Source organism: Priapulus caudatus, unplaced genomic scaffold, assembly GCF_000485595.1.
Source record: "Priapulus caudatus unplaced genomic scaffold, Priapulus_caudatus-5.0.1 Scaffold391, whole genome shotgun sequence".
NCBI classification, from domain to species: Eukaryota; Metazoa; Priapulida; class Priapulimorpha; order Priapulimorphida; family Priapulidae; genus Priapulus; species Priapulus caudatus.
The window spans coordinates 248,179-263,043 of record NW_014577452.1 but is presented as its reverse complement, the minus strand read 5'-3'; the positions used below and the strand labels follow the sequence as shown (position 1 = coordinate 263,043).

The window sequence follows — 14,865 nt, the reverse complement described above, 5'->3', positions numbered from 1 at the left end:
AGAGCGTGCCACATAGTCCCGACCAACGGAGGCATAATAGATAAATTAATATAATTAGTATACAGATATATAATAATATGATATATAAATATAATTATATTAGTTATATATTGAGAAGAGAGGGGATATATATGAGGAAATGTGATACCTACTTTATGCCACAAATGCAAGTTACCTCTGATCTATTCCCTTACACGTAGAGCGGCTAGTGCGTCTTCTTCCGTTGGTATAAAGCGAGCGCGTATTCTCTGTTCAGCGATATATATAACATAATACTTGAATATATACCGCGATAAGATCATGTGACAGATTACCGGCAGATAAAACAAAGCAGCAGAAAGGCAGCGCACGACGTCTAGTGTGTATGCAGTACGCAGCAGGCGAAGTGCGTAACTTAAAGAAATGCAAGTGAGTTATGGTTAAAGAAATGTTACAAGAGGTGTTTCTCGCCAGACAGTCGGGGGATGGGGAGAGGGACGGTGTACACACGCGATATGACCTTGTAAAGTTTTTTCACTACTCTAACTAGATATTGATTCTATTTATTGATACGAAAAATATACGAGATTACTAAGTGTAATAATGTTATACCTTATTCAGAGATAGATGGTAGATAGGAGAGAAACTAGCAACTTTTACGTGCGACGGTGGTTTTAGCTGCTTTTTAATGTGAATATTGAACGGGAACATTTTATTCTTGTACGAAACTAAAATACCAGAAAAAAAAAAAAAGAAAACTAAAACATGGACAAAAGAAACAAAAAAAAAAAACAAGCAATGTTGATGACTGTCTCTCAGTGCAACAGCTACCAATTCATTAACTCGAGTTGACCCGTGATAATATTTACATTTTAAGACCTAGCAAACTAGGAATTGACACCGCACAAATGGTTCGCAAAGTTGGACAAAGAGAATGTACTGTACGGCGCGGAGAAAAGAGAGAAAGAAGATGAAGAAATGTCGAGAAAAGAATCAGATAGAGAGAGTACATCTTCGCCGGACAATCTCGGAAGAGAGAGCGCAGAAAAACGAGTAAAAGAGATGCCGAGTCATAGAGAGAAATCCGAAGAACAGAAAGAAGGAGCGAGATTAGAAGAATAGAGAGAAAGAAAAAAGAGAAGAGAGAGAAGAAGAGAACGTAAAGAGAAAAGAGAGGAGGAGGATAGACATTATAAAATATATCATAATAAAAGAGAAAATAAAGAGAGAAGAGAGAAGACGAGAGAGAGAGGAGAGAGAGAGAAGAGAGGAGATGAGAGAGAAGGCAAAGAAAGAGAGCGAGAGAAGAAGAGAAGAAGGGGAGAGAGAGAGCGAGAAGAGCGAGAGAAGAAGACGGAAAAGAGGCGACGAGATCAAGAAGCAGAGATCGAAGAGAGATGAGGAGAAGAGGAGAGAGAGAGAGAAAAGATGAGAGAGAGGGTGATGCGACAGAAAGCATTGAGAGTTAATACATGAAGATACTGAGCGCGCACGGGGAAGGAAATAGGAAGGCTGCCAGCTTACTTCGCCTCTTTGATGGATATCAGACTCAATCACGATGCATCACAGGTACCGTCACTGAATCCAACGCTATCTCCCTACTCTCTCTCTCTCTCTCTCTTCCTTCTCTCTTCTCTCTCTCTCTCGTCTCTCTACTCTCTCTCTCGCTCTCATTCCTCTTTCTTCTCGTTTCGTCTCTTCTCTCTCTTCTCTCTCATCAGTTCTCTACTCTCTCTCTCTCTCTCTCGCTCTCTCTCTCTCTCTCTCCACCCCCTCTCTACTCTCTCATCTCTCTTCTTACCTCTCTCTCTCCCTCTCTCGCGTTCGCTCTCTTTTTTAGTTTCTATATATTGATCTTGTTTATCGGCGCTCTCTCTCTCGTCTCTCTCTTTCATCTATCTCTATCTCTTCATCATCGCTAGATACCTTTCTCTCTCTGCTTTCTCCTCTCTCTCTCTCTCTCTCTAGGCTCTCTCTCTCTCTCTCTCATAATACTATATAAATATATATACATAATTATTATTATATATCCGCTTTCTTTTTTTTCTCTCCCCCATCTCATCTCTTTTCTTTCCGTCCTTCATCTCTATCAATAATGACATATTCCCCGATTCCTGCGATGAAAGATAAAGACAAAAATAATGCAAGAAGAGACTTAGCTCTCAATATAAGCCTCAGCTTATCCACGAGCCTTTGCCGGGTCCGATCTTCTTCTCTCTCTCTCTCTCTCTCCCTCTCTCTCTCTCTCTCTCTCTCTGTATTTTCGCCTCTCTATCTTTTGACATTTTTTCGTCTCTTATATGGCCCTCTCTCTCGTCTCTCTCTCTCTCTCTCATCTCTCTCTCTTCTCCTCTCTCTCTCTCTCTCTCTCTTTCTGCTCTCTTTCTTGTGCGCGCTCTCTCTTTCTGGCGGGCGCTTTTTCTCTCTTACACGCCCTCGCGCACCACCATGTCGTTCTGCCATTCCCAATATCTCTCTACTCACCTTCGTCTCCCAATCAATTCCCTCCCACTTTCTCTTTCCCAATGTCTTTATCGTTCTTTCTCTCTCCTTCTTTCTTTCACTCCCCTTCTTTATTTCTCTACCTTCTTTTTTTCTCTTTCTCCCGCTTTCTTTCTTTCTTTGTCCCTCTTTCTTGGCTCTCGCTTTCTCTCTCCACTTCTTCTCCTCGTTCTCCCTTTCACGGCGGGAGATTTCCAATGCTGCTCACACACGCTGTCTGACCGGGCGGCTCATGCAAGCAAACTCTGCTAAATGCACAAAAAGAGCCGCGTATCGATTCGGCGCAAATAATTGCCTGCTCAGATGAAGCGACGGCCAAAGAGAATGGCGACAGAATCACCAGGCAAGTCCAGAGTGAGGGAAGATAGACGGAAAGGAGAAGGGAAGAAAGAGAGGAGAGAGGAGAGGGGAGAGAGAAAGAGCAGAGATAGAGAGCGGACGAGACAGAGAGAGCGAGAGAGAGAGGAAGGAGATCATGTAGCAGCCGAAACAAAAACAAAAGGGAGAGAGAGAGAGAGAAAAAACGAACAGGGAGAGGGAGAGAAGAGAGAGAAGGAGGGGAGAGAGCAGGAAGAGAGAGAGAGGAGGATAGGCACCGAGAGAGAAGAGAGAGAGAGAGAGCAGAGAGGCGGAGGCGTGGGGCGGAGAGAGAGTAGTAGTCGGAAGGCAAGAGGGAGAGGACAGTTGAAGGAGCGCGAGGTGTGCGAGAAAAAATGCAAATAACACAGAGACGAGAGGAGAAGAGGGAAGATAAGTCGTGAGAGATAAGAGGAAAGTACCACACGACACCACACCACACACAGCACACACAACACACACACACACACAGCACACCACACACACACACACACTACACACCACACACACACACACACACGCACCACACACACACACACACACACACACACAACACACAACCACCACACACACACGCCGCACGACACGCACGCACGGCGCACGCCACACTGGGAGTAGGACATGTCATGGGCCTGACGTGAGTAATTGATCGCGACGAGCGAGTGACCCGTGACGCGTACAGTAACTTGTGGACGCGTCAGTAACTCGTGAGACGCATTCACCGAGCACAGGTCAGTCGGTTTGTGAAGCCTTACTAGAAGTAAGTCCACCATGCTCCCGTCCGTACAACCTTGTACCGTGTATGTAGAAGTAGACAGGCACTCGCGGCTGGATCGCTGGCCCTAGAAATCGGTAGTCGCGAAAGATTTAGCTCGACGATTATTTACACGGATAATAAGTTGTCTTGCATGGTGTAGATCAGCAGAGGACGCGAAATGAAGATGAACGAACGACGGAGACGATAGTGAAACATGAAGGTAATGAGCTGGGACCGACAAAAGACGGAAAAGCAGAAAAGAGCGTCGAGGCAGAAGATAGGAGAGGGGACGGGGGGGGGACAGAGAGCAAGCGCAGAGAAGCTGCAAGAAGGAAAAGGCGCAAGAGCGAAGGCGGATAAAGAGAAGGAGCAGCAGAGACAAGACACAGAAGAAAACACAGAAGAAACAAAGGGAGGAGAAGGGTGGGAAGCAAGCGGAAGAAAGCGGGCTAAAGAAAACGCGGCAAGGAGGAGGTGTGTGAGAAGAGTGACGATACACCTTCAACGAAGTTCTCTCCAAACCTTTTTAAACCGAAATTATCGACAGGAAATGAATCATTGCTCTCTCTCTCTTTCTCTCATCTCCCTTATCATCTCTCTCTCTCTCTCTCTCTGCTCATCATCTCTCTCAGCTACTCTCTAATCTATCTCATTTCATTTCAAAACACACACATCACACCACACAACACACACACACCACACGACAACCACACGCACCTCTGCATACTCTTCTCTCTACTCTCTCATCTACTCTACTCGTTTCTCTCATCATCTCATCTCTCTCGTCATCTCCTCTCTACTCTTTTTTCTCTCTCTCTCATCTCTCTCTCTCTCATCGCTCTCTCTCTCTTTCTTTGCTCACTCTCTCTTCTCTCTCTCTCTCTCTCATCATCTCTCCTTGTTCTCTCTTATCTTTCTCATTCAATCTCTCTACTCTCTCTCTCTCTTTCCTCCTCTAATACTCTCTCTCTCTCCCTTAGTTTCTCTTTCTTTCTCTCTCTCTCTCTCGCTCTACTCTCATCTCTCTTGTTGCCTCCATCTCTCTCAATACTATGTCTTCTACTCGGCTCTCTCTCTCTCTACTCATCTCCTTCATCTCTCTCACCTCTCCCCCCTCTCTCTCTCTCTCTCGTCATCTCCCTTATCATCTCTCTCTTCTACGTCTCTTTATCATCTACTTTCCTCTCCTTCTCTCTCTCTCTCTCTATCTCTTGCCTCCTCTTCTCTCTTTGTCGTCTACTCTACTAATCTACCTTCTCTCTCATCGCTCATCTCTCATCCTCTCGTCTCTCTCTATCTCTTAGCTCTCTCTCTCTCATTTCTCTCTCGCTCCTCCTCTCTCTCTCTCGCTTCCTCCCACCTCTCTCTCTCCTCGCCCCCCCCCATCTCATCTCTCACTTCTCCTTCGTACTTCCTCTCTCATCTTCTCTCATCTCTCATCTTCTCTCCATTTCATCATTCTTGCTCTCTTATCCTCATCTCATTAGGCTCATCTCTCTCATCCTCTCTCTTCCTCTCTTCTCTCTCTTTTCCTCTCTCTCTCCTCCTCTCTCGTCGATACCCTTTCTCCTCTCTCTCGCTGTTTTTCTCATACAGTACTGTTGCTATTATCCTCCCTGATATCTACACCTTACGTATAACGATTCTGTGACTAGCTTACATCCAACTACCTCGCATGTTCGCCTTTCTTCTCCGCGGCCCTCTACACTTGTCAGGACTGCGTTGAGAATGCGTTCGCCAGAAAATTCAGCGTTAAAACAAAATATCATCATATATAGTATCAATAATATAATATACCTACTGATATATATACACCACAGTAAGATCTCATACTTGTGATAAGTTAACGACCGAATAATATATACACCGAATAAATATCAATAATATTATATATACATATAATAAAATATTGTGTACAATATAAGAAGACCGTAGATATCTACGGTTAAACCCGATATAGTGTTCCACTCGCAGTGGCGCTGGCAGCTTTGATATCGCGCCATCTATTAGAAGCAGATCGCGAATTTGCGCTGCAGACATGATACTCGTGGGAATTGACGTCTTTCTTACGTGGAATACGATGTATAACTGACATTCTACTCTACCTGTAAAATAAAATTGTCTGCTCGCTCTGTAATTTACGCTGTGGCGGCAAAATAGGGTATAATTCTCCAATGCTGTCCCTGCCCACTGTAACCTTCATCAACGTCTACCCCGCTGTGTTCAACCTTCATTTTTGTTTTCCTTACATGGCTAGATCTAAATAATGAATGAACTGTTACTAATTAGATCCAATAGAGAGATAGTAATTAAGTTAAGCAAGTTAAAATAATCTAGATTTAATACCATCTCCTGCCATCTGGTGATGGCTCACGCTTGCGATCAGTAAAGCTATCGAAACTGTCGCTGCAGCGAACATTTTGGATTTATTTCGTAATTAAACGTGTTTAACATGTTAATCTCGTTAATATAATTATTTAGATTAATATTTGTTTGACTATTTTACAGAGATTTAACGATTGGTAAATAATCGTCTCGTCTCGCTCTTGCTTGCAGTCATGACGAGAGAACCAACGAGGATGCTGCCATCTTGTGGCCAGTGTTCCGCCAGTCGCTGGCACCCCCGCTGCAGTCACCGCTGGTACCGACTACAGCTGTGTGCGGTCTACACACTACTCCTGCTCTCCGTGACTGTTCTCTTGTCGTCGATGCAGACCGGCGAATGTCCGGCAGCGCGGGCGACGCGCGGCGACCGTGGCGCCACCACTGCACACCTCCGTCACCCGGCGAGCGCGGCGGAGTCGTCGTCGTCGTCGTCGTCGTCGTCGTCGTCGTCGGCCGTGACGACGGCAGCAGCAGCAGCAACAGACTGCGGATACTACACTCTACGCGACGCCGCCCGTCGCAACGCGCGTGCGATGCTGTGGCGCCACCTGGCGGCAGCGAGCGAGGGTATCGCGGCGGCGCTGCGGACGGTCGAGCGCGCGGAGACGGCGCGCGCGATGGCGCCGTCCTACAACGCGCTGCAGACGATACTGGTCTACCTGAACACCACCCACCGCCCCCGCGCTCCCAAAGACCCCGCCCGCCCGCGAAGGCCCTGTCGTCGCCCAGCCGCCGGCCGCGCGCGGGGAGGGTGTGTCCCGGAGGTGTATCACGCGAGCATCACGGATACCCGTTCTTCCACACCGGCTTCGAGCGCGTCGCCTGCAACAGCAGCGCCCCCTTGCAGCGGCTCGTCAGCGTGCTTCTCGACCTCCGCGGCGGCGAGGATTCGGACGGCGGTCAGTTCGCGATCCTGCGGGAGATCGAGCACGTGCTGCCCGGCGTGCCGGTCGTCGCCGCGGCACGAGGGGGCGCCACCGCGAGCTTCCTCCGCCGACTGCGGCTGCGCAACCTCGTCGTGCTCGACGACGCGACGAGCGCGACCACCGGCGCCGTCTGGAACGCGCTCGCCGCGCGCGTCGCGACGCCGTACGCGCTTGTCGGGCGCCACCTGGCGGCGTTCAGCAACGACTCGCGGCTCGAGCGTCTCGTCGCTGAGCTCGGACACTCTGACGTCGCCGCCGGCGCCGCGCGCACGCCCGACGGACACTGGACGAACGGCTGCGAACAGGTGGCGCTGCACGCTCCCTGCGACGACGGTGACGACGACGGTGGCGCCACCGCGCGGCGGGGGCTAGTCTACGTCCACGGCTACCACCGGTCGGCGCGCGAGTGCCTGCGCTGCGATGGCGCCACCGGTCCGTTCGTCGTCGCCGCCGACCGATTGCGCGACGTCGGATTCGACGAGCGGTTGCCCGCGGCGACGGTCTTCCGCGACTTCTTCCTGCGCGTGCGCGCGGCGGGCGGCCGCACCGTCGTCTGCCCCGACGCCATGTTCTTCGTCGACGACGAGTCGCGGGCCGACGTGGCCGCGCTGCGAAGCCTCGCCGCCACATGGGGCGCCGGCTGCGCACGTCTGCCGGGCGGGGTCGCTGTGACGGTGCCGTGCGACGCGGGAGCGGCGTCGGAGGAGGACTGCTGCACGAGCGAGCTGTCGCGCGCCGTCGCGGCGACCGTCGACGCCTGCGTCGGCGCCGGAGTCGTCTGCCAGCTGCTCGACGCAAGCGCGCGCGACGCCGTGACGTCACGCGGCGCCGCCGGCAACGCGACGCTCGCGTACCTCGCGGCGAACCACACCGCCGTCGCCTCCCTCCAGGGGGCGTTGCGGTCGGCCGGATACGAACTGCGCGAGGCGGAGCCGCCGCGGTGCTGCGACGCCGACGGGGGCGCCACCGGCGGCAGGTTTCTCGTGACGGCCTCGTGCGGTTGGAAGCTCCATCTGGTGGGCCGTCGGGATTTGGACGCGAGTCGGGAACAGACTACGGGAGCGTCCGCTACGAAGCTCCTGTATGCCGGACGGTGGGTGAACGGGCCGTCGAACCCGGGTCTGTACGTGAGAAACCAGCAAGGTCATGAGTACCTCGGCAAACTGTTGTAGCGGCCGAGGACGACCCAGTGGCTCTTCTTTACTTATCGAATAATGCCTGACCAACGTCCACTTAGATCGTCGTCCGACCATCGATCATCCTCATCACCGTGCTCAGGCTTCATTTGACCGATGTCCACTCACACCACATGCAGCCATTGTCCACTAGTCTTCATCCAACCCTCGTCCACTCAACACTTCATCCAACCCTCGTCCACTCAACACTTCATCCAACCCTCGTCCACTCAAGCACTCAATCTCAACTCACCCACTCAACACTTCATCCACCCTCACCACATCAACACTTATCCGCCCCTCGTCCACCAAAGCACTTCATCAACCCTCGTCCACTCAAGCACTTCATCCAACCCTCGTCCACTCAAGCACTTTCATCAACCTCGTCCCTCCAACACTGGTGCTCACCGACCCTCACCGCCTCCACATCAACCTTCATCCAAAGCCCTCACCCACTCAACACTGCCTCATACCGACCTCGTACCTCAACACTTCCATCCACTCCTCGTCACTCAACCACTGTTCATCCAACCCTCGTCACTCAACACTCATCCAACCTCACCCACCACACTTCACCAATTCCTCACCCACTCAACACTGTCATCCCGACCCCACCCACTCCAACACTCTCATCCAGACCGCAGCGTCGCCCCTCAACACTTCATCCGACCCTCGCCCAGCTCAAACACTTCATCCAAACCCGTCGCACTCAAACGACTGCTTCATCCAACCCTCGTCCACGTCATCACTTCATCCCCCTACCCATCAACACTTTCATCCAATAGCCTCACCATTCACATTCATCCAAAGCCCTCGCCCACCAACACTTCATCCGACCTCGCCCAACACTTCATCCGACCACTCGTCCACCAACACTTCATCCGACACTTTTTGTACCCCACAAGGGATCGAAGGGACTTCTTGACACCGGAGAGCTTTGGACCTGAAGACTTCAACACGGTCACAGAACTACTGATGGACACAATCGTGTGCGTCAAGCCCCACCAAGACTCCGCAGATGACCGCTCACTTTCGTGTCAAGAGTGGATATAATGATAAGTAAACTATCGAGGAGTGAATAAAATCAAACTACTTGAATTTATTCACTCATGATACTATAATAATAATATAATATATATATATATATATATATATATATTATATATACATATATCTACAGTGTACTCTTGTTTGTATATATAGCGCGTTGTTACTATTGGTCAGTATTGTGTCCTGTTTATTATTAATACTTACTTATATACACTGTGCTTGTTTTCCTATCACAACTGCGACTCGGAGTTTATTTACTCCCTATTGTTTACTACCTATTATATTATAATACTTCTGCTGTGACGTGTCACAGCGTTCTTATTGCGAGGTTTATGGTGCACAAATCAAGACGAAACAAACGAGAGATAATCGTTAATATTGACAGTTTCCATCCGACATGTATATATTATCTTATTCAAGAAAATTACACATTTTTGTACGACGAAAAGAACGAACGTAAGAATATAGATGAGTAAAGCTGGAGACGAATGAATATTGTCCGATGCATGACTTATGAAATTATTATACAACTCGATAGAAATGTGCGCTTCATAGATCACTCTTTTCACTTACACAAGACATGACTTACATCTGCACACTACAACTCACACTCGCTGTAGATAGCGCCAATGTTTATCTGCAACCTCTTAGGCAAAATGTCAGTTAAACACTTCGTCACATATATGTCACCATGTCGCCGTGACTCACAGAAATAGTCAATTCTTAAAGGGTCACTGAAGGAGGACAGCATACATGCTTATAAATCATACACAGAGAGAGCTATCATCAGTACCCATCTTTGCACTAGATCTTAAATAAACATTTTTTGACAAAGCTCACAGCCTGTGCACACCCCACGCTTGATGCGACCCACATAGTGAAACGTGCCGGTTGCAAGCACGTTCCAAAACTTGAATTGTGCAAAAAGAGTGATTCATTTGTCTATTCAAAAATTCGTCCACATACAAATTTGCTCTAGCTATATCGCGCCCCCAGGTGGCAGCAGCGTGCAGTCGGTGATTGTGACGTGGCGTGCCGTCGTCACGCGCGCGACTCTGGATCAATATTCGCCGTCGCGTCTCCGTTTCACGCTACGTGATGTCGTTAACTACAAACGAATACATTCAAACCACTTTTACACCTCGACACTAACTTAATATACAGGTAGTAGACACGGCTAACCATTGCCATCATTGTCGCATATATATCTATATATATATACATATATCTTTATATATATACATATATATATATATATATCTATATATATACATATATATATATATATCTATATATATACATATATATCTATATATACTCTATATATATATATATATATACATATATATATATATACATAATACAAATCTGATCATATACATCGTACGACAGACATCGCACCCGGCACGACATGCAGTCATGATCGGTACACATTGATTTTAACCGGGGAACACGCCGTCATTCTGATGCCGTCATTCCTACTCTGAGCTGGCAGCGCTATTCACGTTCACCGGGGAGTATGTAACGCCACATCGCCGGCGGAAAAGTCGCCCACACTCCCCACCGCCACGGCATGCGAATCACAGCGCGACAAGCGGCGACCCCTACATGTAAGCTCGTGCATCGACTGATGTATGCCATCTTACATGTATGACCAGCCGACGTGGGTATTGAGCAGTGGCGCCCCCTACACGTAGATTGTGGCGCCCCCTACACGTAGTCCTGCTCGATGCATGCATCGAGTGGCGCCTCCCTATATGTAGATTGTGGCGCCCCCTAGATGTAGGCCCGCTTGATGCACCCCCGGACTGCTGTTTATCTGTGTGTTAACTATGTTTAGTCTAACCACCTCGTTACAGCGATGTATCATGATATATATCGATAATCAATCTTTACGATGATATATCGATAGACGATGGTAAAGTACTAGTAGGACATGGTAGTCTATGAGGAATACTTTTATATGCACCTAACTATAGATAGATAGAGAGTAGATGTTAAATAAGTCATTTGTATTAATGTTGTTGCGCCACTTTCATCGTTACAGCTTGATTTTGTTTGTTTGTAAGAGTTCTGCTTGTGTTTCGTGTCTTACTGGTGCTCTCGCCATTTTGCTGTCTGTGCAGTCATATCAGGAGCACATGTACGAACTCATGCTAGTTTACTACAAGTACTCCTAATTCAGATGTATGCCTGTGTGTAGTGCTACATGTAGTTCTTACATGTAGTTATCTGGCTTTAACCTTCTTCTATCATAAATCTGAATAGGTTCCAGTGAAATCTTTTGCCCCCTCTTATGTTGCCCCCACTAACACACTACTCTAATTAGATAACAATGTAAATATATGTGCCACTACACTCTACAGTTCTCCATGCCAGTCAATCAACAGTGTACACATAGGTGGCACTACAGTTCTCCACGCTAGCCCGACGAGAGCGCGAACGACGAGGTCGAATGCAATGTATACGCATTCACAATAGCAATAGATATATACGATGACGTTTGTCCTAACCTTCTCGCCCGCGTCTCTCTCTCTTCGCAGCCCGAGCGTTCGCGGAGGGCGCCGGCGGACGCCTCGTCGGCGTCGGCAGACGACGAGGAACGCGGCGTGAAGCTGGGCCTCGGCGACTTCATCTTCTACAGCGTGCTCGTCGGCAAGGCGTCGTCGTACGGCGACTGGAACACGACGATTGCGTGCTTCGTCGCGATCCTCATCGGGCTCTGCCTCACGCTGCTGCTGCTCGCGATCTACCGCAAGGCGCTGCCCGCACTGCCCATCTCCATCACGTTCGGACTGACGTTCTACTTCACGACGTCGCTCATCGTGCAGCCGTTCGCCGACCGCCTCGCCGTCGAGCAGGCCTACATCTAGGGGGCGCCGCGGGGCGCCTGGTGAGCGTCGAGCAGGCCTACATCTAGGGGGCGCCGCGGGGCGCCTGGTGAGCGTCGAGCAGGCCTACATCTAGGGGGCGCCGCGGGGCGCCTGGTGAGCGTCGAGCAGGCCTACATCTAGGGGGCGCCGCGGGGCGCCTGGTGAGCGTCGAGCAGGCCTACATCTAGGGGGCGCCGCGGGGCGCACGTCGAGCAAACCTACATCTAGGGGGCGCCACACACGCTCCTCAAGAAGCCCTATGTATCGACAAAAACGGTAGAAATACGCATCAACGCATGCACGTACACTCACACACGTAGCATAAACACACACACACGCACACCCATGCACAAATGCAAACACACATGTACACACGCAAAAACACACGCGTGCATACAAACTCAGACACACCAGTATAAACACACATGTTCAGACACATGCACGCATGCACAGACGCATGCATGCCCGCACACACATGCACAGACACATACATGCACAAACGCACATGTACACGCAAACACAGTCACATGCACGCTCGCAGACACACGAACAAACACGCACGCACGCACGCAAAACCACACACACACACACACGCACACGCACGACCACATGCACACACACACGCATGCACAACCACACACACACGCACGCACGACTACACGTGCACAAACACAGAAGAGCACGTATAAGCAGCAGCAGAATCAGCCTCTACCTGCGTCGCGTTAAGCACCCGTACCGCGTTGCGCGCCTGCTGCCCTGAGCTGCCGCTGCTGCTCAGCCGCTCCTGCCGCCGACGCTCCCTCTCGCCGCGCCGCGCCTCCGCCTCGCCCTCCCACCGCTCGGAGAACCCGCCGGCGTCGCCGCCGTCGCAGCGCGGCACGTCGTCCGCCATCGTCACGCCCCACATCATCGCCGACGAGTAGATGAGAGCGGGGAAGAGCGGCTCGTTGCGCTCCTGCGCCGTCTCGACGAGCACGCGCAGCGGACCCTTCGGGCAGAGCACGGCGACGAGGTCCCAGACGGAGATGACGCCGAGGAGAACCCACGTCGTCCAGTCGGGCAGGAACTTGATGAAGATGAGCGCCATGAGCGCGCTGACGACGATCAGGTAGGCCTGCTGCAGCTTCAGCGGACCCTTCCAGTGGATGCAGACCATGCCGACGACGCCGAAGTTCCACATGACAAAGCCGACGGTGAAGTAGTCCATCGGGACGTTGTAGGCGACGAGGACCTCGCCGAGGTAGATGTAGGAGAAGAGGAAGAGCAGGAGCAGCGAGGAGAGGATCAGCCAGCCGTGGATGACGCGGTAGCAGCGGTACTTGTACAGCGCGATGAGCACCATCGTCATGACGACGATGAAGCCCATGAAGATGAGCGCGTTGGCGATCGACTGCCACGCCTTCGAGCCGGGGTCGTCCGTCTCCTCGTGGAACGGCGTGTAGATCAGGTAGCCGGTCTTCTCCGTGTAGTACGTCACGCTGCTGATCGTCGCTATGACGACGAGCATGCAGATGGTGACGGGCTTGAAGAGCATGATCACGTGAGCGGCGCCGTACTTCAGCTCTTCCTCCTCCTCCACCTCCTCCTCCTCCGCCTCGCATTGTGCAGATTCCAAGTTTGGGTACGACAGCCACACACAATCTACCTTGTCGCTTCTCACTACGTAGCGAGAAGTAGTACGACGTGAAGCAGTCGTAGAGTCTGGTCCACGTAAAAAATTTTTATTTTTTGGGGGCTACTTTTCAAGCTCGCGTGCATGAAAATAGCACTCAAAAATTTGTTTTGCATTGAACTCTATGCAAATTTACGGGGGCTCTTTTGGGCATTTCCGGGGCTCTTTTGGGCATTTCCGGGGCTATGTATTTTTTTCACTGGTCTGATCGGACTAGTTGAGGCCCAGGGAAAATTGAGGACTAACAGTCCGTAGTAGTGGAACGTACCCCCAAGTAATGGAGTAGTTACTAACAAAGCACAAAGACTGAAAGAGGAAATATCTTTTAATAATTTGATCAGCGTAATTATTAAAACGCCACCACGCTCAACACATACAATATCATGGAGAAGTTGGACAGGAGTTAAAGGGGTAGAGCGCAAACAGTATATCTGTGAACGACGATGAATATCGTGAAACGAACACGTGAAAACGAACATGTATATCTGTAGCTCCTGAATTCAAATTTTGTCTTCCTCGCTTCTCTCCAGGACTGCTATGACTGATAGCTCCAACCTTTCTAACGACGGATTCCAAGCAGAAGAGGGAGCCACCCGTCTGATACCTGACGACCAGGGATCAGAGCGAACGCCCCCTGACCCCACGCGACACCCTGACGTCATCGCCGCAGAAGCCATGAACCAGAACGTGTATCACGACACCGTCGACTACGGCGCCATGTCGTGGACCGGCGACACCCAGCAAGAGGACGCCACCGTCGCTGCCGCGCCGCGCGAGATGGCGGCTCCCGCGTTGCCGGCGCGGCGCAACGTCGGGGAGGACGGTGGCGGTGGCCGATTGGGTGTGGCTGCCGTACCCAAACTTGGAATCTGCACAATCTCGAGATTGTGCAGCGATTGTGCTGCCCAAACTGCGGATTCCCTAGTTTGGCTGACAAATCTCAAGATTTGGCCTCTCAATATCAAGGCCTCTTATCCGAAGTGAATATGCCTCAAGTTATAACCGCTACTAAAATTTAACCTCTAACTATCGTTGCAATGGTCTACTTGTGGTATTTCTGGTGAACGAACATTCGATTTGCGAACTTCAAACGGCCATTTTTGGCGGCCTGCTGAGTAAGCGGGAACTATGTAATTCCGCACGTGGAGGGGTGGGCGGGTTGGGTTGGTTGTGGACAAAAACATTGTTG

General features: G+C 50.5%; 2 protein-coding genes across 2 annotated transcripts; both read right to left on the bottom strand.

Moving 5' to 3' along the window:
• Positions 1-2,246: 2,246 nt before the first annotated feature.
• On the bottom strand, positions 2,247-4,461 carry LOC106809856 (ensconsin-like; the record flags this gene model as incomplete). Its single annotated transcript, XM_014813085.1, has 2 exons — positions 2,247-2,342; positions 4,402-4,461. Coding segments are annotated over 2 exons (156 nt in total), but the record flags the coding sequence as incomplete, so codon positions are not given.
• Positions 4,462-12,659: 8,198 nt separating this feature from the next.
• On the bottom strand, positions 12,660-13,589 carry LOC106809855 (presenilin-1-like). Its single transcript, XM_014813084.1, has one exon. The coding sequence runs from the start codon at positions 13,536-13,538 to the stop codon at positions 12,660-12,662; it is 879 nt and encodes a 292-aa protein (XP_014668570.1). The 5' UTR covers positions 13,539-13,589.
• Between the last annotated feature and the right edge of the window lie 1,276 nt (positions 13,590-14,865).